Below are 21,574 nucleotides of genomic sequence, written 5' to 3'. Positions count from 1 at the left end.
CTACCCAATGGAAACCTGTCTAAGGCAATATGAGCGTGGCGCAATGCCATCCCTCAGTTCATTCCAGTTCTGCAGGGAGAAGGCCCAGGTCAGCCCTGCCTCAGCTGTATCTCCAGCACTAGAACGGGGTGGCACATAGTAGTGAACAGCTGTTGAGTGGATGGATGCATAAAAGAGCTTCAAGCGTGGCTTCTGAGAGCCCACGTTTACCTCTATTAGAATATAAATGAACCTGAAATTTCTGATTTCCAAAAGTCCAAAGGAATTACAAGGACAGAGCAATCATCGCATTGGGAGAGAGCTGGGAAGGAATCATCACGGGCCGGACAGTGGGGTCCTGGAGCCAAAGGCAGGTGTGATCCCACCTCCAGCACTCTATAAGGGACAAGCTGCCCAGGTAGTTCCAGTTTCCCAGCCATAAGGTGTAAGTGTTAGCGAGGAATGAATGAGGACAGTCACATGCAGCAGTGGCCCTGGACACTTGACAGGAGTCTGTGCCTGTCTCCAACTGAGGATGTTGATTTTGCCATGTAAAATGTAGGACATAGACAAAGACGTTCCCTCTGAAACAGCAAGCGGGAAGCCTGTTGGAAATTGCACAAAGAGGTCAAGAGCTTGGCCCACGATGGACCAGCAGGGCACACGTCCAGAGCAAGGCACCTGCCCGGTATGGGGTGGGTGGCAGAAGCTGTGCGTCCAACATGTGTGCGTTCACAGGCTGGAACAAGCTGGCTCTGTTTGGTTTCACTGCACCAAACCACTCCTCAAGGCAACCCCAACTCAATGTCTCAAAAAACCACCCAGAAAGAGGAGCGAAAAGAATCAGTTCCAATTTGTCAGGGCCTTCTGGGTGTGATAAAGCCAACCCCTGTCATCTCCACCAGCTTCCTGCTTCGCCTTTACTGAAAAGTGAAAACACCATTCAATTAAGGTAATTAAATCCACCCAAAGAGCTAGAGCTCAAAAACCACACTACAGGCAAGTGGTCAAACCCGGCAACAAAGCAAATCTCAACAGCTTCCTGTGGGATGCAAGGAGAAAGGAAGGGCCTGCTTAGCAGCCGGAGAGCATCCCTCCCAGCTGTGCAAGGACCGGCCGCCTGAGCCTCCCCAGACAGGAGGGACCCTGTGCTGCCCAGTTGCATTGTTAGTTCTACTCCTGTGGTTGTCGTGAAAAAGCTGAGCTGAGAAGATTCTTGGGAGGTGAATAGAATGATAAACCCTCCTTTTCTCCATCAATCGTCAATTCTCCCTTGAACCCCAGCCCAGGAGCCCAGGACACACCCTTCTGTGCCTGAGCCCAAGGACCAGCGGGGTGAGGGTTTCATCCTGGAGAAAGTGTGGGGTGGTCAAGTGGTGAACCGAGCTGAATCCCAGCCCCAGTTCTCTTTTCTACATGCTGTGTGACGCTGAGCAATATTCTGCACCTCTCCGTGCCTTTTATTCTCCACCTAGAAAATAGTGACAATGAGACCTGTTGAACCCATCCCATAAGGGTTATGAGAATCAAACAAGATAATGGATCCCAGAGTGTGTCTTGAACCGCAGGGTAACATGCAGATACGAGTCATCCCAGGATTGACTTGCTGGATTGGCCTCCTCTGACTGTGATCCACTTTGGGTCCTAAAAGTTGGTGAGGACCTCAGCTTGCCAGATAAAAAACAAGATTTCCAGTACAATTTGAAGTTCAGATAAAGAGTGAGTACCTATTTTTAGTATAAGTATGGGATGATTCATTTGATAGAGAAATTTGACTAATACAAAGTATAGCCCAAATATGGGACATACTTATACTAAAAAATGTTCATTGTTCTATCTGAAACTCACATTTCCCTAAATGTCCTGTTTTTTAATTTACTCAATCTGGCAACCCGGCCATGCCAGGCCACCAACTGCTACCTCCCTTGCTGTGTCCTGACTCCAGGACCACCCGGGCCGGGGTCCCCAGCCCAGCTCCGTCACTCAGCAGCCGTGTGACATGAAACATTCTGAGGTCCCATTATCTTGTCTCAGAACTGAAGGCGATAGTGCACAGCTGCAGAGAGGAATAAGGAACTGGGGCCTCCCTGGGGCACCAGGCAGGGCTCTGGTTCTGTGGGCCCATCACACTTCCTCAGCCCCGGGGCTCAGATGAGTAGCTGTGTGTGGCAATCTGGATCAGGGTCCCCTGGCCACTTCCTGTCGTCACAGCCTGGGGCAGGCCAGCAAAGGTTGGGTTGCTTGACCTGTCGGGCCTGGGCTGGCTGCCAGCCAGGAGTCCCGTGGGAGACAAGGAAAACGTGAGGCGGCAGAGCTTTTGGTCCTGCATACCCACACCACACACTCGCGGCAAACCTCTGTCATCACATCCTTGTGGCCCAAGAAGCGTACCCAGCAATGGCAGCTGAAAGCTTTGACAAGTGGCCACCATGCCCCAGGCATCCTGTCAGTCAGAGACGAACCAGGCCGGGGACCTCACCCCCAAGGAGCTCAAAGCCTTCTTGGAAAGTTGGATTCATAGCAGATAAAGTGGAATAAAGCAGCGCAAGTGATTCTTTTAGAACTCTATGGAGAACAGAGGAGGAAGTGGTCAGAAGCTGGTGACCTGGGAACAGAGAGAGACATTCCAGGCAGAGGGACTGCCACTCCAAGGAGGCAAGCCAGGACCCACCTGGGCCTGCAGGTCCCTCATCCAGGGTACTGCAGGCCTGGCTGGAGGCGGGTATGGGGAGACTTCCAGCTTCCCCGCCAAGAGAGAGCCTTGAGGGTCATGCACAGCCATACGCAAGGGATCAGAAGAGAGAGAAAAAACTGAATCTGCACAAAGCAGCCTATTCCAGTCCATGATAATTCAACAGCGTTGTGCAGGATGACATGGAAAAAAGCACCATGTGAGAAAACGTTTTGGAAGAGTCCGAATTTAGTAATGACCGTGCAAAGGCTATTTCATTTCTCATGGTGACAAAAAGCTGACTCATGGGGATGCTCACTCAGATTTGGTTTGTCTGACATATTCTGAATCAAAAAGATGACCCTGGCAATGAGGAGAAGACAAAACGCATCCTCAACAGTAATTCTCCCAGCCTCTGGCTACTGGGGCACATACATGCCCCCAGTTTTCCCCAAGCATGTCTTCACTATGGTTGTGTCACCAGAGCCTTTGGCCCCTCCCTGATGGCTGAACTGGAAAACCTTGTCCATTCATTCCTGTTGGGGACCCCGTTTCCCCTTGTGCGCTCCAGTGCTTTGCAGAACCTGTGCCCAGCATCCAGCCTCTGTGGATGGAGTGTTGAAAGACCAGTTCTCAGAGGGCTGTTGAGCCTCCAGGGTTGCCTGTACAACACAGGGCAGATGCCAGCACTTCACCTGCTGACACCTATAATTTAGGTATCGTTATCAGTTAATGGCCATTTGCGATGTGGCTGTAACCAACACCCCAGTTAATGTACACCACTATTATTTGCTGGACGCTAGCCCTCCAGAGAGATTCAAAACCATTCCCCAGCTTGGAACACTGAGTGCCATTAGAGAGACAAACAGGAAAATGGCAAAGTCATGAAGTCACTTATTTCTCCCTGATGTAAATGCTAGCCTATATTCACCCTGAAACTCAACCCTAACTTAACTGGTACACGCCATGGTGTGAGTGAACACCTTCTGCCATCCTGCGAGCTGGCTCTAAGGATAACTGCTCTGCCTGCTTCCACCTCCCACCACAGGCAGATTTTATATGTTTTAGGGCTAGGAATCAAAAAGGAAATTAAATCCACCTGGATTCAAATTCACTAATTTGAAATTTATGATAATTCTGAAACTACTGGATTATAACTGACTTTCAGTACAGTCCCACTAAGCCAGTCAATAGTGTGAATAATATCATGACAGAGGTGGAGGGATTTGCTCATTTTTAAACAGATATTTCTTGTGCTGTGCACTATGCCACAAGAGGAGATAGCCTGGAAAGCCAGACAGACACGGACCCTGCCACAGTGAAGCACCCAGGCTGGCAGGAGAGACAAGAATTCAACAATAATCACCCAGTTAAATACTTAATTACAATTATAATAAGTACTTCAAAGGAGAGGAGTATAGTGTGCTGTAAAAACAGATAGCAGAGAGATTTAAAACAACCTGAGGAAGCTGCCTTATTGAAGGGGCATGTGAAGTGGGTTCTGAAGTATACATAGGAGTTAAGCAGGTAACAGGAGAAAGGTAGAATTAAAGAACTCCAGGCAGAGGGGAAAATATGTGCAAAAGTCCTGAGGCAGAAGGTAGACGGCATATTGAAGAAGCTGGTAAAAGGCCAGGGTAGCTGGAAAGCCAAGTATGTGGGGGAAAATAGTCCAAGATGAGGATGAAAAGGGAGGCTTTGTTAAGAGAGATTGATTGTCATTCTTTCAAACTGGAAAGCCATTGAGGGATTCTAAGTAAGAGGATGACATGGACAGATTTGGTTTTTAAAAGCTGCTTCTGGGTATAGTGCAGAGAATGACTATGGGCTCCTGCGGTAGCCCGAGGTAGACATGACAGCAGCTGGGGCCACACAGTGGCCGTGGAGATTAAGATCAATGTGCGGAGGGGGCAAGAGACCTTTCAAAGATGAGACTCGTGGGACGTGGAAAGGGATCAGTTTCGGGGAGGCATGGAGGAGGGAGAGGGAGCAGTCACAAGTGACTCAGATTTCTGGGATCCTCAGAGGAAGAACTGGCTTGTAGGAAGGTCACGGGTTCCATGTTAAATGTGTGGGTTTGTGGAGCTGTCCAGGGGCAGATGGAAACAGACGCTGGAGCCCAGACAAGCTGCCTGGCCTGGACGTGCCGTCAGCGCGTGTCTGCTCATGGTGACACTGGGTGTGGGTAAAATCGCCCAGCGAGACTATCAAGGGAGAAGAGAAGAAGCCCCAGGGCCTGGCGCAGAGGAAATCCAACCATCCAGGAGAGGAAGATAAGAGATGAACCGTTAGGCCAGGCAGGGAGATGTAAAGTGTGTGCGTCCCACAAATCAAGGTGGGAGAGCTTCCCAGGAAGATAGTGGCCAACGGTCTTGATTGCAGCTTAGAAGTTAAGTCAGATGAGAAACAAAGTTACCCCTTGGGCGATCCACTGGGGGAGGGGAAACTAAAGGCAGAGTAAATGAGTCAAGGAAATAATGGGGGTGAGGAATCAGGAAGCATTTAAGAGAGCAAACTGATTTTGAAGGCCATAGACATAAATAGGATCTTACCGTGCCATGAATAAATATTCATTCTTATTTCTATATATTCATCAGGGCAGATTCCAAGACCTTTTTTATAGCATGATTTAACAATATGCCATTCTTTCTCACTCATGTTACCTGAGGGGAACTGCACCCTTTCACCTGAAAAGTGCTCTTATGAGCCAGACTTTTCAGCAATTCGGGTTGCCTTCCATCAAACAGCCCAAAGCAGGGAGCAGGATGGTTTTGTGCTGACCTCTGGAAAACGTGTTTCAGCCGCCATGACAGTGAGTCCGTGACCCCCAGCACAGAGTGATGGGCTCCCTAAATGTCCACGAAATAAACGCACCATGTCCTTCTGCACCTCTGCCTCATCCATGTGTGACATGAACTGATTTCATCCTCATCCCTAAATTGTACCCCAGTGGTGCTGCAGGCAGCAGAATGGGCTCTCTAGTTAGTGACACAAATCTGAATTTTCCAGATCGTCTTAAAACCCAAGACCAGGGGTCCTTCTCAGTAGAACTTCTCCATCTTTCTTGCTCCTTCTTTTCTGTGCCTGTTTTGCCCTCCATTAAAATTCAGGATGAAGACACCCAGTTCAGAGCATTGCCACGAACATTTATTCGGCTTCTGTGTTGGTGTGTTCAGTACACAAGGGCAAATAAGACTCCCTTCCTGGACTCATGGAATTTTCTTTCTAATTGAGGAGAGAATGAAGCAATCAGCAATTCCTAAGACACGTGGGTTATAATGTGTGGCAATACGGCATGAGCTATGGAAAAGGTGAACCCAGCGTGCGGTGGGGACACAAAGGACCGCCTCGAGGGTCAGGGACGGGGCTAACCGGATAGTGAGCAACACAAAGTGCCTCTGTGCATCTCCAAAGAAATGCACTCCACAAATGTGAGTTACTATGATTATTAATATTACTAATAAACCACCATGGACTGGATTAATATCCAGGAGTTGCAAGATGAGGACAGTCTTCTGGGAACCCCAATGGTCTGCATTTATAATTTGCATAGTGGATTTATTTTAATTACTTCACACTTCATTCTGAGCACTCTTAAAATTCTCTTGGGCAGCTTTTTGGTTCTTTTAGCTGTCAAAATAGATGTTCAAGCCTCCTGCCAACAGTAAATCGAACAGTACTGCCTGCCGAGTGGATTCAAGTTCAGCCCACTCTAGTTCTCTTTGCTGCAAAACCTGCATTATTAATTCACATGGGAAAAGGGCCTTTGGTCCAATTTGACTAGCAAAAAATGATTCACAACTGGGCCATTCATATTAGAAATCCCAAAGACTTAAAACAGGTCCCTAAAGACTTCTTGGACCAGAGACAAATTAATGAATATTGGAAGGGATATAAATCTATCTTGGTTTCCCCCAAAATGCCTGCGTTTGGAATTTTGTTGAGTTCAAGTATGAGATCCCCCCCCCCCAAAAATTTGAAAGCCAATTGTATTACTGACATTTAAAGATAGCTTTTGTACTGAACTCGTGCTTGGCTTTTTGTCCTTAGGGTTCTAATGAAATTATTTTTCTTCTTCTTTCTAGATGGGCAGCAATGACAGCGAATGTAATTATGAAAAGAAGTTTTAAAACTACAGATCCTAAAACCCAGGAAGGCAGGCACCCACTACCCCCACTCCTGTAACAGGTATGTATCAACTCAATAGTCGGCCCCTGGAAAAACCTTCGGTTTGGGCTACCCTGCCGAAAGTTCCATTGGGTATCAGGAGACTAGGGGATGGGAGTGGGGGGATGAAGCCAACTTTATATCGTCCCATCTGAACCCAGGTAAATCAAATCAGAATGGAAGAAATTATCTGAATGAAGTTAGCAAGAGGGAGGTCTCTCTTTTTCCTGAGGCAGAAGCAATGTGGTTATCTTCTGAATACTCCAAATATCAGTGACCATCTTTTGTTACTGTTTGGAAGTATGACACGAGCCCAAGATCAGGTTGGGTTTTTTGGTCACACGCAACAAAAACAAAAACTGGACAAGTGAAGCAGAAAAGGATACGTATTACGAGGAAAGGGGACCCCTCGTGGACTCAAGGTGAAGGCTGAAGCTCCAGGCTGGGAAAGGACAAACAGGGTGCCTGCTGCTGCTGGAAAGCAGAGGCCCTCCTTGCGTCACTCCAGGAGAAACAGTCCAGTGGGCTGGCCTGGGTCTCACGTCTGCACTTGGCCCTGAGAGGTCTCTGCAGGTTCCTTGACTTTCAGCCCTACCAAGACTGAACGCCAAGGGGAGAGGAAATTCCCCAAAGGGTACCAAGTGTTCTTACTCGAAGGAAGGGATGGAAGCGGAGTGTTTAAAAAATAACAAATATCTGCTAATAGTAGGCGGTATTTAATTGACTGGGGGTGTTTACTTAACTCTAAGATTCTAATTTAGATCTCTAAGGACGCTATTTCCATCTTAACGTGGAAGTAGAGAAACCCCAGTGTTACTGAGTTCAGTCATTGCCGAGGTCAAAACCCCAGCATTCAGGATACCAGAAGACTCCCTGACTGTATCCATAAGACCTCAAGAACAGAAAACTTGACTTAAAATGTCCAAAGTCATGGAGGGCCCCCAATTCAGCCCAATAGCACAGATTCCAGACAGGGGCTGATTCTGGCCCAGGCTCACAGCCCAGCAGGGCCACAAGGACTCAGGAATGTCCTTCTGTCCACCAGGCCATCCTCAGCAAATTGGTCTTGAGTCATCATTGTTTGTCCCTCAGAGTTGCAAAGTGAATGCCTCAGTGTTATGAGTTGAATTGTATCCCCCCCAAATTCATATGTTGAAGTCCTAACACCTCATGCCCTCAGAATGTGATTTATTGGGAAACAGAGTCATTGCAGATGTAAGTAGTTAAGATAAGGTCATTAGAGTGAGTTCTAACCCAATAGGGCTAGTGTCCTGATACACAGAGGAAAGGCAACATGAAGGTACACGGGAAGAAGGCAGCCACCTGCAAGCCGAGGAGGGAGGCCTGGAAGAGACCCTTCCCTCACGGGTCTGCCTCTGCCCTCAGAAAGAACCAACCCTGCCCACACCTTGATCTGGGACCCCCCAGCCTCCAGAACTGTAAGATAATGAATTTCTGTAGTTTGAGCCATCAGTCTGTGGTGCTTTGTTACAACAGCACTAGCAAACAAATACAGTTTCAGGCTCCATGTCTGCACTAAAGTGAGAAAAAGGGCACCAAGAGAATGGAGACGATGGGGATCATTCCCTTGATCAGAAAGGCAAGAGTTTTCCCAGACGTCGGAATGCTTCCACCCCTGTGGCCAGAACTAGCTGTGTGGGAGTCTGAGACCATGAGCATTTAGCCTCTGCAGTTTTTTGAGAGGAAGTAGAAGAGAGAGAAGGGGGTGGGGACAGGGGCGAGGTTGGCCAAGTGCAGGGGCGGGGCCGATGCTCTCCCCGTGCGGGTGCCTTCTAAGAGGCACCTACTGTGCTTTCTGGGGAGCAAGTGGCCTGATTTTCAAGGCAGGGCTGAGGAGTATGTAAATACAGGCTTTCCCAGGGCCGTCAGTGGTGCCTCATCAGATCATCCAGTTTACTAGAACGTGGGGTCCTCTGCTTTCTCTGGCAGCCCCAGCTCAGCCCTTTCATTCATAAAAATGAGTCGGCCTCCCAATGAATCAGCATCAGAAACCCACCGGAGTGCTGTGGTCAAGAGACAGGAAACAGAAAATCCCAAGGAAGGCTGGCCTCCAGGACCAAAACACAGCAGTGCTAGCACAGCGGCATCAGGCCCTGTGGGGCACCTGGTGGGCGACCCTCTATGAGGAGCCAGGATAGCATCAGGACCCCTGCTGTGCAGGCCCTACCACCCTGGTGGCACATCTTCATCTTCCGTCCCTTACAGTCTTGTTCAGGCCCCTAAGCTTACTGCTCAGGCCAGCCAGGCAAGCAGGGGAACGTGCGGGCTTGCCAGTTTCCTCTGCTGATGTGGCTGAATGGGGCCACTGTGTGACAGTGTTTCATCTGTCAGCTGAGGACTCACAGCACCCTGCTAGAATGTTCACTGTGCCAAATGCCCCCACCTTGAGCCCACTCTAGGGTCTATACTTGCTATTTTATCTAACTTTCCGTGTAGTCATGTGCTCGTCCCCTGCCCTGGCCAGGCCTGTTCTAGGCCTTGGAGGTGTGTACCCAGTGGTAGTAATCAGGGTCCCAGCAGGAAGTAGCATCCTGAGACAGAATCCAGAAGGGAATGCAATGAACCACCTCATACCTATTAGGATGGCTACTATCAAAAAAAAAAAAAAAAAAAAGCAGAAATTGGAATTCTGTGCATGGTTGGCAGGTGTGTAAAATGCAACAGACAATGAGGAAAACAATATGGTAACTCCTCAAAAAATTAAAAATAGAACTACCACATGATCCATCAATTCCACCTCTGGGTATGTGCCCAAAAGAATTGAAAGCAGGATCTTGAACAGATATTTGGACACCCATGTTCATAGCAGCATTATTCACAACAGCCAAAGGGTAGAAGCAGCCTAAGTGTCCATTGACAGATGAATGAATAAACAAAATATGGTGTATACATACAATGCAATACTATTTAGCCTTAAAAAGGAAGGAAATTCTGACACATGTTCCAGCGTGGATGATCCTTGAGGACATTATGCTAAGTGAATAAACCAGTCATAAAAAGACAAACACTGATTCCCCTCATATGAGATACCTAGAATAGTCAAATTCATAGAGACGGAAAGTAGAATGGTGATTTCTAGGGGCTTGGGGAGGAGAGAATGGGGAGTTGTTGTTTAATGGATACAGAGTTCAGTTTTGCAAGATGAATGCACTTAATACTACTGAACTGTACACTTAAAATGGTTAAGATAGTAAATTTTATGTCATGTGTATTTCACCACAATTTTAAAAAAAAAAGAAGAAAAGAATGCAGTGAAGGGAATATCACAGAGGTGTAGGCAGAATTAGGGAGACCCCAGGATGTGGAGTCACTGAGGAAGTGACAGCCACTCTTCCGGCAGCCCCAGGGGGCAAGGGCAGCAGTGTTGCTGGGCCCAGTGAGAGTCAGAGCCCAGGGGAGGGGCTGTAGTTAGAGAGGACTGCGGTGTTGCCAGGACCCCACTCCACAGTCAGAAGCAGGAAGTGGGGGGACAGAAATGCCAGGAAGGCTGGCTCCCCCTTGATCCAAGCTCCCACCAGCACCTCCCACTGGCCACACCCAAGGGCAAGTCAGAGAGTGAAGGATCCCTGGTGAGGCAGGCTCTGGGGGACTGTGCCCTCTTGGGGTGGCTCTGGGACAAGGGCAGTCAGCGAGCAGACAGCCTAGTGGCTCCTGAGCTCCTGGTCCTTACAGCCTAAGGAGGGGATAAGCAACAAAGAAGTACATTTAGTTTTAGATTGTGCTCAGTACCCCAAAGAAAATAAACCAGGCCCTGGGAGAGACGGTGAGGAGGGAACACCCCGTGGAATGCCAGGGAAGTTCACTCTGCAAAAATGACACATCTGGACTTTAGGCACTGTATTAGTCAGGGTTCTCCAGAGGAACAGAACCAATAGGATGTATGTATACATACACGGAGGGAGGAGGAGATTTATTGTAAGGAACTGGCTCATGTAACAGTGGGACTAGCAAGTCTAATATCCTCAGGGCAGGCCAGCAGGCTGGACACCCAAGGGGGAGTTGAAGTTGCAGCTCCAGTACAAAGACTGGAGGTAGAATTGATCTCAGCCTTGTGGATGAGGCCCACCCACGCTGTGGAGAGTAAACCGCTTTACTGGCATTTGACCAAAAACTGGGCACCATGGCCCAGCCAGGTTGACACGTAAAATCGACCATCCAGACCAGCGTGTCATTCTTATATGGACCCGCTAAGTTGAATATCATATTCATACCCTGCACTTTTTCCTTTTGCAGAGAAAACAAATTCCCACTTTGTAATTGCATCTGGTCAACGGGAAGCTCTAGTTTTGTGGGGAGAGAGCTGCATCCAACCCTTCCTAAATCATCACCCAGAGGCGCCCGCTGACTGACAGGGACGGTCTTCCTGGCTGGCAGAGGATGCAGGGGAGTAAGAAGTGCACGGACGGCTTCAGCGACTCCTCGAGCATTGGCAGCGTGCTGGACGATGCAGACAGGGAGGTGAGTAGCCTCACGGACCGGGCGTTCCGGAGCCTGTGCATCTCAGAGGACGCATCCTTCCATGACTCCGACCTGGCCCTGTCCCCAGATATCACCCGCCAGGTGTTCGGGAATTTTCACCAGAGAACGGTGAGCCATACCCACAGGAAAAGCGGCATTTGGAGCCAGTTACCATCCCAAGGCACGGAGCATGCCGGCTGGGCGGCCACGTTCCAACAGCTGCCCAAGTACGTTCAAGGGGAGGAGAAGTATCCCAAGAGCAGCCCCCCACTGACACCAGCCCAGAGGAGACTGGAAGTGCCAGTTTCCGGCCTGAGGAGCAGCAACAAGCCTGTTTCCAAAGTGTCGTCACTGATTAAATCTTTTGACAGGACCGAAAGCCAGCGTTGTGACAGCAGGCCTCCTACCAGCAAGCCTCCAGCTCTCAAAAATCCCCCCAAATTTGCTCCTCTTCCAGAAAGCAGTGTCAACTTCTGCTTCGATTCTGCCTTTTTGACGGTCAGGAGGGTGCCTGCCGAAGTCTCCAGCACCCATAAGACTAGCCACCAGCCTGGCAGGAAGCACGGAGAGCAGGAGTCCCCCAAGAATCCTGAAATGGCCTGTCATGGCCCCAACAGCTTCCTCCCAACGCCCGAAAACGCGGCCAACTCATTTGAGTCAAAGTTCCCCTCTCCGGCCCACAAGGCAGACACCAGCGAGACTGGAAGGGGCCAGGAGTGGGCTCGCAAAGGGACCTTTCTTCATAGTGAAAACAGTGCTTTTGAGTCATGGAACGCCCACCAACCCAGGCTGCCCGAGAGGAAGGATGCCGCTGACACAGTCGCAGAAAGCAAGGCTCCCAAACATTACGAGGACTCGCCCTTGTTAAGAGAGCCCCCGGCCTGTGAGCACAAAGCCTCCCCCCGCCACATCCGGGCCGGCTGCGGTCAGGAAGAGAACAGGCTGGCCGCAGGGACTCTCTCCACATCTGGAACCTGGGGATCTAGGGATCTGGGAGCCCAGGTATCTGCTACGGAGGGAAAAGCTTCCAGCTCACAGCCTGAGCCTCCATTGAAACCGACCCATGCCCCCTGGAGGAAACCAAAGTCTGGCAAGGGAGGGAAAGAAAGTCTACAAGATGCTTCAGAAGAGAAGAAGCAGACCAACTGGAGAGGTCCAGCCTTGTATGCAAAGCACGATCCCCAGGGGCAATTTCCAGAAAAGGATGCTCTTGACATGCCTGTGGACCCCCATGAGCATTACGATCCTCCTTTCAACATCAGTAAGCTTCTGACCCCCGTCATACCCAGCAAGCATGTGCTGGAGTCATGCCACAGCCAGCCAGCAGAGATAACCCCGTCACCCACAGGACAGCTAAACGGATACCAAGAGAAGGAGCCCAGTGAATGTCAGTCCCGGGACAGTTACAAATCCAAAGCCCCCAGCCTGCTGTTCAACCTCAAAGATGTGCGGAAGCGTGTGAAGAGCACGTACAGTCCCTCGCCTCTCTTGAAAGGCCCTGATGAGAAAACCAGAGGCAAGCAAGAATCCCTGAGCAACGGCGGCCTCCTTCCCAACGGGCTCGAGGAAGGCCCTCCAGATGAGCTTTCTAAGGAGACACCCGCTGATGCCCCTCCTGTGTCACTCATCAGTACCCAGAAGGACCCCAAAGCTGACCCCGGTGCAGCCTCTGCAGACAACTACCTAACTCTCACCTCACCATCACCTAACACCAAAGCCCCCTTCTGTGTCAACGGCGAGGCCGACGACAGGAACAGCTATGGGAAGGACGATGCCAATGGAGAATCGGAGATGGGTGGTGCCAGGCCCAGCTGGCGTCCAGACTCCAGGGAGCACTGCCCCAGGAAACATCTGTCCCTGAAGTTTTGCAGTGGAGACCCTGAGGCAGGGAAGGCTGCGGAGACCCCAAAGACCTCCGGCCTAGAGAATGGATTCTTGAGATCCGTCTCTCAAGATACAGAACGCGAGAGAGAGGCAAGACTTCAGAATCCAAACTTCAACCAGAAATTCTCCCCAGGGCCCCTTTCTCCCGAGGAGGAAGATGTGTTTTACAGCGACAGCCAGTCTGATTTTATGCCAGCCCTCAAAAGTAAGGCCAAATTCAGCACCAGCTCTTCAGATCAGTCCTTTGCCTCGTTCGAGGATCAGCAGAAGACGTGGTTCGCCGAGAGCCACCAGGAAGACAGGAGGAGTGACATGAGTGTAGGTGACGGTCAGAAGGATGAGAAGGAGAAAGTGATGGAGGAAGGTGAATTACAATACTGCACCTTGAGTAATGGGCACGCATGCGTGGAGGAGCACAGCAAGCGGGAATCCTCGCAAGGAGAAGAGGAAAGTTCGCCAGAAGGTAGCCCCGGGGACCCCGGGAAGGCGCCGAGGGAGGAAGCTAATTTCAGAGGCACTGGCATTGGGGGAAGTAAGGATACAGCTCTTTCAGATGCCAAAGACCTAATCCCTTCCCCATGTTCCACTTCAAACAAGCACACACTCTTTGCAGTTAAAGACAACACCCTCAGGGCCACCCCCATGATAAAACCCATCATGCTGCCCCTCCTGAGATCCATGTCCTCAGAGTCCCTGCTGGGCAATGGCCACAAAGAGGAGGAACTGCCAAGGCCAGGCTGGGGCAGGGATGCTGGTCTTTGTGCCCCCGAGAGCCAGGAAATGCCCAGCACTCTGACACCCGCCAGCGTGCAAGGCACACACTTGAAGGGGGCGGCCTGTGAGGATATGGAGGACCATGGGTGGGGTCCCAGCGCAGCCAGGTCAGAGACCTCCCAGGCAGCCCCAAAGGGGTATGTCCCATTTCCTCCACTCACAGGAGAGGGCCAAGGGTTGAAGCCACCCCGAGAGGCCATACATAAAGTCGTGGCAAACAATGGCAAGAGCAGTTCCATAGACCAGGGGAAGCTGGATGCTCCAAGGTGCATCCCCACGATTGCTTTGCCAGAAGGCGACCTAGAAGACCAGCCACCCCTACAGAAGCTTGGAACGTGTTGGGAAGAGCAGGTGCAAGGCTTCAAAAGTCACTTTTTGTCTACACCCAGAGCACGGCCCCCGGGGAGAAGACTGGTCCCTGGTGAGCTAGCAGCTTCCCCCAACGCCAGCTCCCTGGAAGAGAACAGTGCATGCTCCCCTGCCACCAGCAGCATTTGGGGTGATGCTTACCAGGCCCCCAGTGAGCCCAGCCTGCTGCCAGGGGAGCCTCCCCGCAGCAGCCCCTGGGCCAGCCCCCGCCCTGGCAGGGTGGCCCAGAGGGAGGACCTGACACATGCCCTCACGTGGGGGCCTGGCTCCGACCCCCAACTGGAGCCATCAGCAGAAGACCTCAGGACACTTTCTCCAAGAGGCTCGTTGTTGGACGTGGCCACCAGCTCAGCTGGCCTCCTGGAGAAGCCAGAGCCTCCTGCTCAGCTGGAGAGGGCGGCTGGCAAGCCACCAGCAGTCCCACCCAAAACAGAGAAGGCCCTGCGGCGGGCGAAGAAGCTGGCAAGCAAGAGGAGAAAGACCGACCAGCCACAGGAAAAGCATGGTGAACGCCGGGAGGAAAAGCATGGTGAACGCCGGGAGGAAAAGCTGTATCCCGAGGACTCGGAGCATAGGCCACCGTCCCCCGGAGAGAAGCCCCCAGCCAGGTTCCCCATGGTCCGTTCCCTGCCCCCTCCCGTGCGCCGCCACTCGGTGTCCGCCTTCTCAGAGCCGATCCGGAGGCAGCCTGGGGGGTCCCAGTCCCTTACACCCCTGTCCCCTTACCCTGCCACCCAGAAGGTCCTCCAAGACCCCCAATCTGGAGAGTACTTTGTCTTCGATCTGCCGCTCCAGGTGAAAATCAAGACCTTCTATGACCCAGAGACGGGCAAATACGTCAAGGTCTCCATCCCATCCTCTGAGGGGGGTTCCCCTGAGCCAAGCCCGCCGGATGCCCTTGCTGCTCCCTACGTGCTGTACCCGGGCTTCCGGCCCCTGCCCGTGACAGCCTTGATGCCCCTGCGCTGCTCCTCTCAGCTCTCTGCCCCCACCTTCCTAAGGCAGCACCCTCACACCGCCGAGGCAGCTGGCCCCAGGCCCCAGAGCGCCCAAGATGCTGGCCTGCAGCTGGCCTCTGAGCCTCCCAGTGACCCCACCCAGCACTCCGAGGGGCGCCCCCAGAGCCCAGGGGAGGAGGTGGGAGATGCTCCAAGCCTGGATATCATCTCCACTAACGACCTAGAGGACTTTGCCATGGAAGGCATTTCTTGAGAATCACAGCAGCCTAACCCACCCCCCGATAAACCCAGAAGAGCTTACTTCTCCCTCCCCCAGAACAATCAAACACACACACACACACACACACACACACACACACACACACATCAACTCATACTCAGCCATTTGAGATCCCTAAAGTTTCAAAGGAAGTGGGGATCCTCAGAAAACCCAACCTGCAGGGCTCCGCAGGGCTTCCCCCCCTGGGAGGGCGCTGCTCTGCTCTCGTAACAAGTCCCTTCTGAGCCCCTTCCTGGATCCAGGATCTGCTCCACTTCTTTTCTCCTCCCCTCCCTGCTCCCGGTTCTCCCCTGGCCCTGCCAGCAGGGTGGGTCCAGCCTGACTCCTTCACAAGCTGTTCCCCCCAGCATTCCACCCACTCCTCCTCCAGGGTCGGCTCCCACAGTGAGCAAACCCCAGGGCCCCCAGAAGCACTGCGCCGCGCTGAGCCCTGCCCGGCCAGCAGACCGCCCAGTACACCCCCTCCTAGGTCAGGTGTGACACCCGGTGGCCCCCCCACCCTCGCTCAGACACAGCAGCCCTTTCCAGCTCGCCTTAGGGGGGAAATGGCTGAGGGCTGAACCAAGGCAATCTTGCAGAAATGTTTATTTGAATAGAATGGGTTTTCTTTACTGAGGAAACTTTCCTCTGAAGGCTATTTTCTGATCACCTTGTAAAAAGTGAAACAAGTTTGCAGGTGCGTTTCTGTCCGTGGACTCCTGTCTTTCTTCTGTGGGCAGTGGTGTGTCTGTGCTGGTGAGTAAAGTGTCGTGCCTTCTAGGCCTCCCATCACGACTTGGCAGCCACCCAGGGTCTCCACTCTGAACAGAGTGGCCTCGACACCCACCGCGGTCCCAGTGTCCCTGCTTGATCCTTTAACACCTGTCCGAGCCTTCTCGGGCCAGGCTCTCCACCAGTGCTGGGGCGGCAGAGATGAGGAGGACCCACGTCCGCCATCGAGGATGACCTGGGACCTGAGTCAGGCCCTGACGGTCCCAATTTAATGACCGGTACTTGTGCCCTATGCTCAAAAGGAAATCGTGTTTCCCCCAAGTCCCTCTGGGAGTTGGAGGGAAGTATCTGAATCAACTGAGGGGAACAGAGTGCAGTCACCACCTCTGCACCTCTGAGAGCAGTGAGGGTCTGTGAGCAATGCCCACAGTGGGCAATGTGCTAGGAAGGAAACAGACCGGCCTCGTGGGCCTCCACCCGGGGCTTCCGCTGAAGCCTCTTAATTCTCGTGCTGTGGGAAAGACTGGGGCTAGAGTGCCTTCATCCTTGTTTAGAAGGGGCAGCTGTCAAGGCAGCTGTCAGGACTGCACTGCTCACGTCCCAGGAGACCACACAAAATGTATCACCCTGGTCCTTTTGGCCAACATGCCATTTCCAGGCTAGGAAGATGGGGAGGCACCCAGCTCACCATGTCCCAGACTCGTGCAAATACTGGGGTTTTGAAGATATTCTGGGTCGTAATTTGGATTCAGAATTTTACACCTGTTTGTTTTTCCCAAAAGTGCAGCCACACCTTAATTTCATTCTGAAAATGCTACACAAGTCCCCCAGCCTTGGCATAGCTTGTCTACACCTGGTGAGTCAGCTGGATAGTTAGCCAAGAATTCAGGCAGGCCATTGTCTGAGAAATCTGGTTCGCACGAGTCACTCACTGGGATGACAGTGAAGCGAGTTGGGACCTTGGCTCTGCCACCAAATCACCAAGCATCCTCTCACCTGTTTTCATCTTACTCAAATAAGAAAGATAATATCTCATTTCAAAATTCTCAGGGCCCAGGAAAAGAATTACCTAACAAAAAAAGAGTCCCCCAGTTAAAAAATAACCGTAGTTACAGTAACCACAAGGAAAAATATACTTTACATAAGAGGAGTTTATGTTTGGGGACCAGTCATCTTCTGTCTTAGAAGCAATATGAGCAAGGATATTGACGGAGCTAAAAGCATAAAGGTAGATATTTGGAGATCAAGATCAACTCCCCAGTCCTCTTTGCTCCTGTGAGTGTAAAAGAGGAACAGGGCATCTGGCAGAATGCAGCATCCACTCACAAATCTAGAGTAAGGATTCCTTGGACACCTGGCTCTCCAGCAAGTCAGCTAGAGGGAAGGCTTCCATCACTTACAGCAAAGTACCTAAATCCCTAAAAAGCAGATAATGTCTCCAGGGGACAAAAGTCACTGAAGACCAACTCATTTGCAAATGAGTTTCTTTCTGTTTCTTTCTGTTTGGGGTTGGGGGGAGTCATTTATGCCTCCTTCCTTCCTCCTCCCCCCGACCCCACTTCCTCCCTCCTACCCTCTTTTTTTCTCTCTTCTTTCCTCCCTCCCTTCACAAACATTTTCAGAGTCCCTGCGCTGTGCCAGGCGCTACACTGGGCACCAAAGATACCATGATAATAAGATCTGATCTCTGTGCCCAGGGAATTAAAATCTAACAAAGAAAGACAATTACAGTCCCACATGGTAAGGGATGTAATAGGGTGGTCTGAAGAGCATCTGACTCATATCCTGGAGGGAAAAAGGGCTTTCCTGCAGGAATGACACCTGAGCTGAGCCAGGAAACACAAAGTGGTGCATCAGCTTGTGAAGAAACAAGAATTTCCCCACCTTTAATCTGTCTATCAAACAAAAGTGACATGTATTAAATACTAATAGATCTGTCTTGCAATATCAAAGTGTATTGGTTTAGCTAATTGTTCTTTAGCAGTTCTAATCAGCACGAGCATAGAACCAGTGTAGCCTGGCAGGACAGACCTTTGCTGATATGTCCTTCAACTTCTGAATTGAAATTTCACTCATCTGAGTTGCCCAGAAAAACCACTGTTTCTATCATTGTGTTTATAGTAGGATAGTGGTAAGAATTGTGAACATATTTTTTGTGGAAACTGTAGGTAAAGACCACGCCTACACCTTCTGTTTAGTGGGCTGGCCCTTTACTATGAGCTATGGCCCTTCCAAGTGTCTCCTGGGGAGGGGACATAAACACAGAACACCTCGAGGGAACGATCAAAGGTCCTGGGGCTGCTCAACGGAAAATGACCAAGAGCTTACACTGTCCATCACACAGGCTGTGCCAGCCCCTGAATGGGGAGATTTGAGCCTGGTCTCAGACCTCACTACAAACCTATGAGAGGTACCCTCATTAGCTTCATGTTACTGTAAATAAGCAAAGGCACTGAGATGTGGAGTAACTTCCCACAGTCAACAGTCACCGAGTGAGGGGCCCACACAGGAACTCAGGTCTCTCTCACTTCCAGGCGGGCACTTGAGCCCCCAGTCATGCATCTCTAAGTGTGGTCCATAAACCAGCAACCTCCACATCACCAGGGAACTTGTTAGAAATCCAGAATCTCCATCTGCATTTTCAAAATATTCCCCAGTGATTTGTTTGCACATTAAACTTTGAGAAGTGCTAGCAGCTCTTGTTTGGCCTGGAAAGGAGAAGATTTAGGGGAAACAAATCGATGTCTTCATGTCTCTCAATATCACCATGGGAGGGAAGAGAAACTTACACGTCTGGGTGGGAGAGTTGCAGGGATGCTGATTCACACTGACTATGAGAAAGGCATCTCTAATGACTACAGCTGTCTCCACGTGGCGCAAGTGGCTTGGGGAGAGCTAAGCTCCCTGTCACTGGAGATGTTCAATAGAAGCCAATGACCCCTCTCCCAAGGCAGGGATGGATGCCGATGTCAAAAGGGGCCTAATGCCAGCTTTTGAGACCCCAGGCTCTATGTGGGGCTCCAGCATGCCAATGTCATGAATCCAAAGTCTACACAGGGGATGGCCATGTGAGTGAAACATATGAGGGAAATGATTGCATGTAAAGGAGGAACTCTGGGCAAAACCCAAATTCTACGTATGTGGAAAGCATTTTGGCCCAGATAACAAACACCCTGACACTGGACACAATTATCTTGTGTGGTCCTTCCACATCATTGCCATAAGTGGAGCCCCCATCTCTGCTCTTCCTTGCACTGGTAGCCTGTCGTGTACCTGTGTTAGGTATATATCTGAGGGCCCTCCGTCCAGCCAGGTGACCCACTGTATGGGGCAGTGTGATTTCGAGGGGCCTCCCCATCTGTCCTGATCCACACATGTTAACCACCCTTCCCCTGCCAAGTTTGCTGACTTCCCAGAGGGTGGATACCTTCTGATGGAAACCTTTTGACCAATGTTCAATATCACTAGAGATGTTCAAATCAAAACCATAATGAGGTGTCACCTCAGACCCATTAGGATGGCTACTATACAAATTAAAAAACAAAAACAAAAAAAGAGAAAACAGGTGTTGGTGAGGATGTGGAGAAAGTGGAACCTTTATGCATTACTGGTGAGAATGTAAAATAGTGCAGCTGCTGTGAAAAACGGGATGGCAGGTCCTCAAAAAGTTAAACAGAATTACCATGTAATCTGAAAATTCCATTCCTAGGTATATATACAAAAGAACTGAAAGCCAGAGTTCAAAGAGATATTTGCATACCCACATTCATAGCAGCATTATTCACATTATCCACAAGGTGGAAGCAACTCAAATGTCAATCAACAAATGAACAAACAAAATGTGGTATATGCATGCAATTGAATATCATTCAGCCTTTAAAAGGAAGAAAATTCTGACACATGCTACGACATGGATTAAACTTGAGGACATTATGCTGAGTGCAGTGAGCCAGTCACAGAAGGGTAAGTACTGTATGATCCCACTTTTATGAGGCACTGAGTAGCCAGACTCATAGAGACAGAAAGTAGAATGCTGGTTGCCAGGAACTGAGGGCAGAGGGGGTGGGGAGTTGATATTTAATGGGTGCAGAGTTCCAGTTGGGGAAGGTCAAAAATGTCTAGAGTTGGATGGTGGTGAATGTACTTAATGTACACTTTAAATGGTTAAAATGGTAAATCTTATGGTGTGCAAATTTTGGCACAATTTAAAAAACAGAACAAAAAAAGCCTTTTGACCAGCACAAACATCCCATTCACCCTGAGGCCCCAGCACAGGGTTGGAGGTTAAAGAAAACGCTGCCCCTGGTGTGGCCAAGCACAGACTGGTCTCCGCCTTCTCCTGGAGACAAAGGTGCAGGGTTCGGGATCATGGTGGGTGGGCCTGCTCAGATCCACACTCTCGTGATTCCAAAACACCACTCCCCTCAGGGTAGCCCAAGGCCCCACCTAACACCCCAGGGCTCCCTGCTCACCCCAGCAAAGAGTCAGGCTCCAGAGAAGGGCGTGCAAGGCTGCCACATGCTGGGGACCCCCATCCTCTCCGGCCTCATCTCCTGCCTGCTCCTACAGCTCCTTTGGACTCCCACCAACTCGAGCTTCTTTGAGTTGACCAAATGGGCCATTTCCAGCCCCTCTGCACGCTCTTTGACTCCTCCACAAGAGACGGGGTCTGTGTCCTCTCACCGACTGGCTGTGCCCCGCAGAGTGGAGTCGGTGTGCAAGTCCAAGGTCAAGTCAGAAGGCGCCATGCCACTTCCATCGGTCCCCTGGAACGAGTGCCCTGGGAGTCCTCAGCTACCACAGGGCAGTCCACGTACCCTGGTTCACTCTGCTATGGAGAAGCCCACCCTGGCCCACGTGGAGATGGCCTGGAGAGGCCCTGAGACAATACAGAGAGGAAGAGATCCGCCCCCTCCTGTTCCAGCTCCAGCTTCTGGCTGCCCAAGACAGAGCCACCTACCAAGCCATTCCCAGATTCCGGACCCACAAAGCCGTGCCAGATAACAAAGTGATTGCTGTCATTTTAAGCCACTAAGTTTCAAACTTACCCAGCAACAGGTGACTGGAGCCCTCTCCTTCCCCCAGCCTCCCTACCCTCTCCACGCTCACCTTCTCCCTGGACCCTCTGGGCCCTCCCCTCCCCACCAGCCTGCTCCTGCCCACTCCTGCGTGCCTTAAGGTGCTCTACCTTAGACCCCATCATCTCTAGAAGGACACCCCTGATGCCCTAACTCCTGGCCATGCACCTCACTTTCCAAGTCCACCAGCATGCTGTGTTTCTCCCATCCCAGCCCGTGTTGT

The 21,574-nt window shown here is 50.9% G+C and overlaps 1 protein-coding gene across 5 annotated transcripts in view; it reads left to right on the top strand.

The window, feature by feature from the left end:
• Nucleotides 1–15,646, top strand: part of C16H10orf71 (chromosome 16 C10orf71 homolog) — a 28,047-nt gene extending 12,401 nt beyond the window's left edge. For 4 of the 5 annotated variants that reach the window (XM_059899102.1, XM_059899100.1, XM_059899104.1 and 1 more), the window contains 2 exons: nt 6,736–6,838; nt 11,072–15,646. In XM_059899102.1, the coding sequence (XP_059755085.1) occupies nt 11,216–15,535 (4,320 nt within the window). In that variant the 5' untranslated portion in view covers nt 6,736–6,838; nt 11,072–11,215 and the 3' untranslated portion in view covers nt 15,536–15,646. Of the gene's footprint in view, nt 1–5,904; nt 6,082–6,735; nt 6,839–11,071 lie in introns of those variants that run through there. The other variant, XM_059899103.1, reaches the window with a different exon arrangement.
• Nucleotides 15,647–21,574: the final 5,928 nt, after the last annotated feature.

This window comes from Balaenoptera ricei, chromosome 16, assembly GCF_028023285.1.
Source record: "Balaenoptera ricei isolate mBalRic1 chromosome 16, mBalRic1.hap2, whole genome shotgun sequence".
Lineage (NCBI taxonomy): Eukaryota > Metazoa > Chordata > Mammalia > Artiodactyla > Balaenopteridae > Balaenoptera > Balaenoptera ricei.
This window is presented reverse-complemented; position numbering and strand designations above follow the sequence as displayed.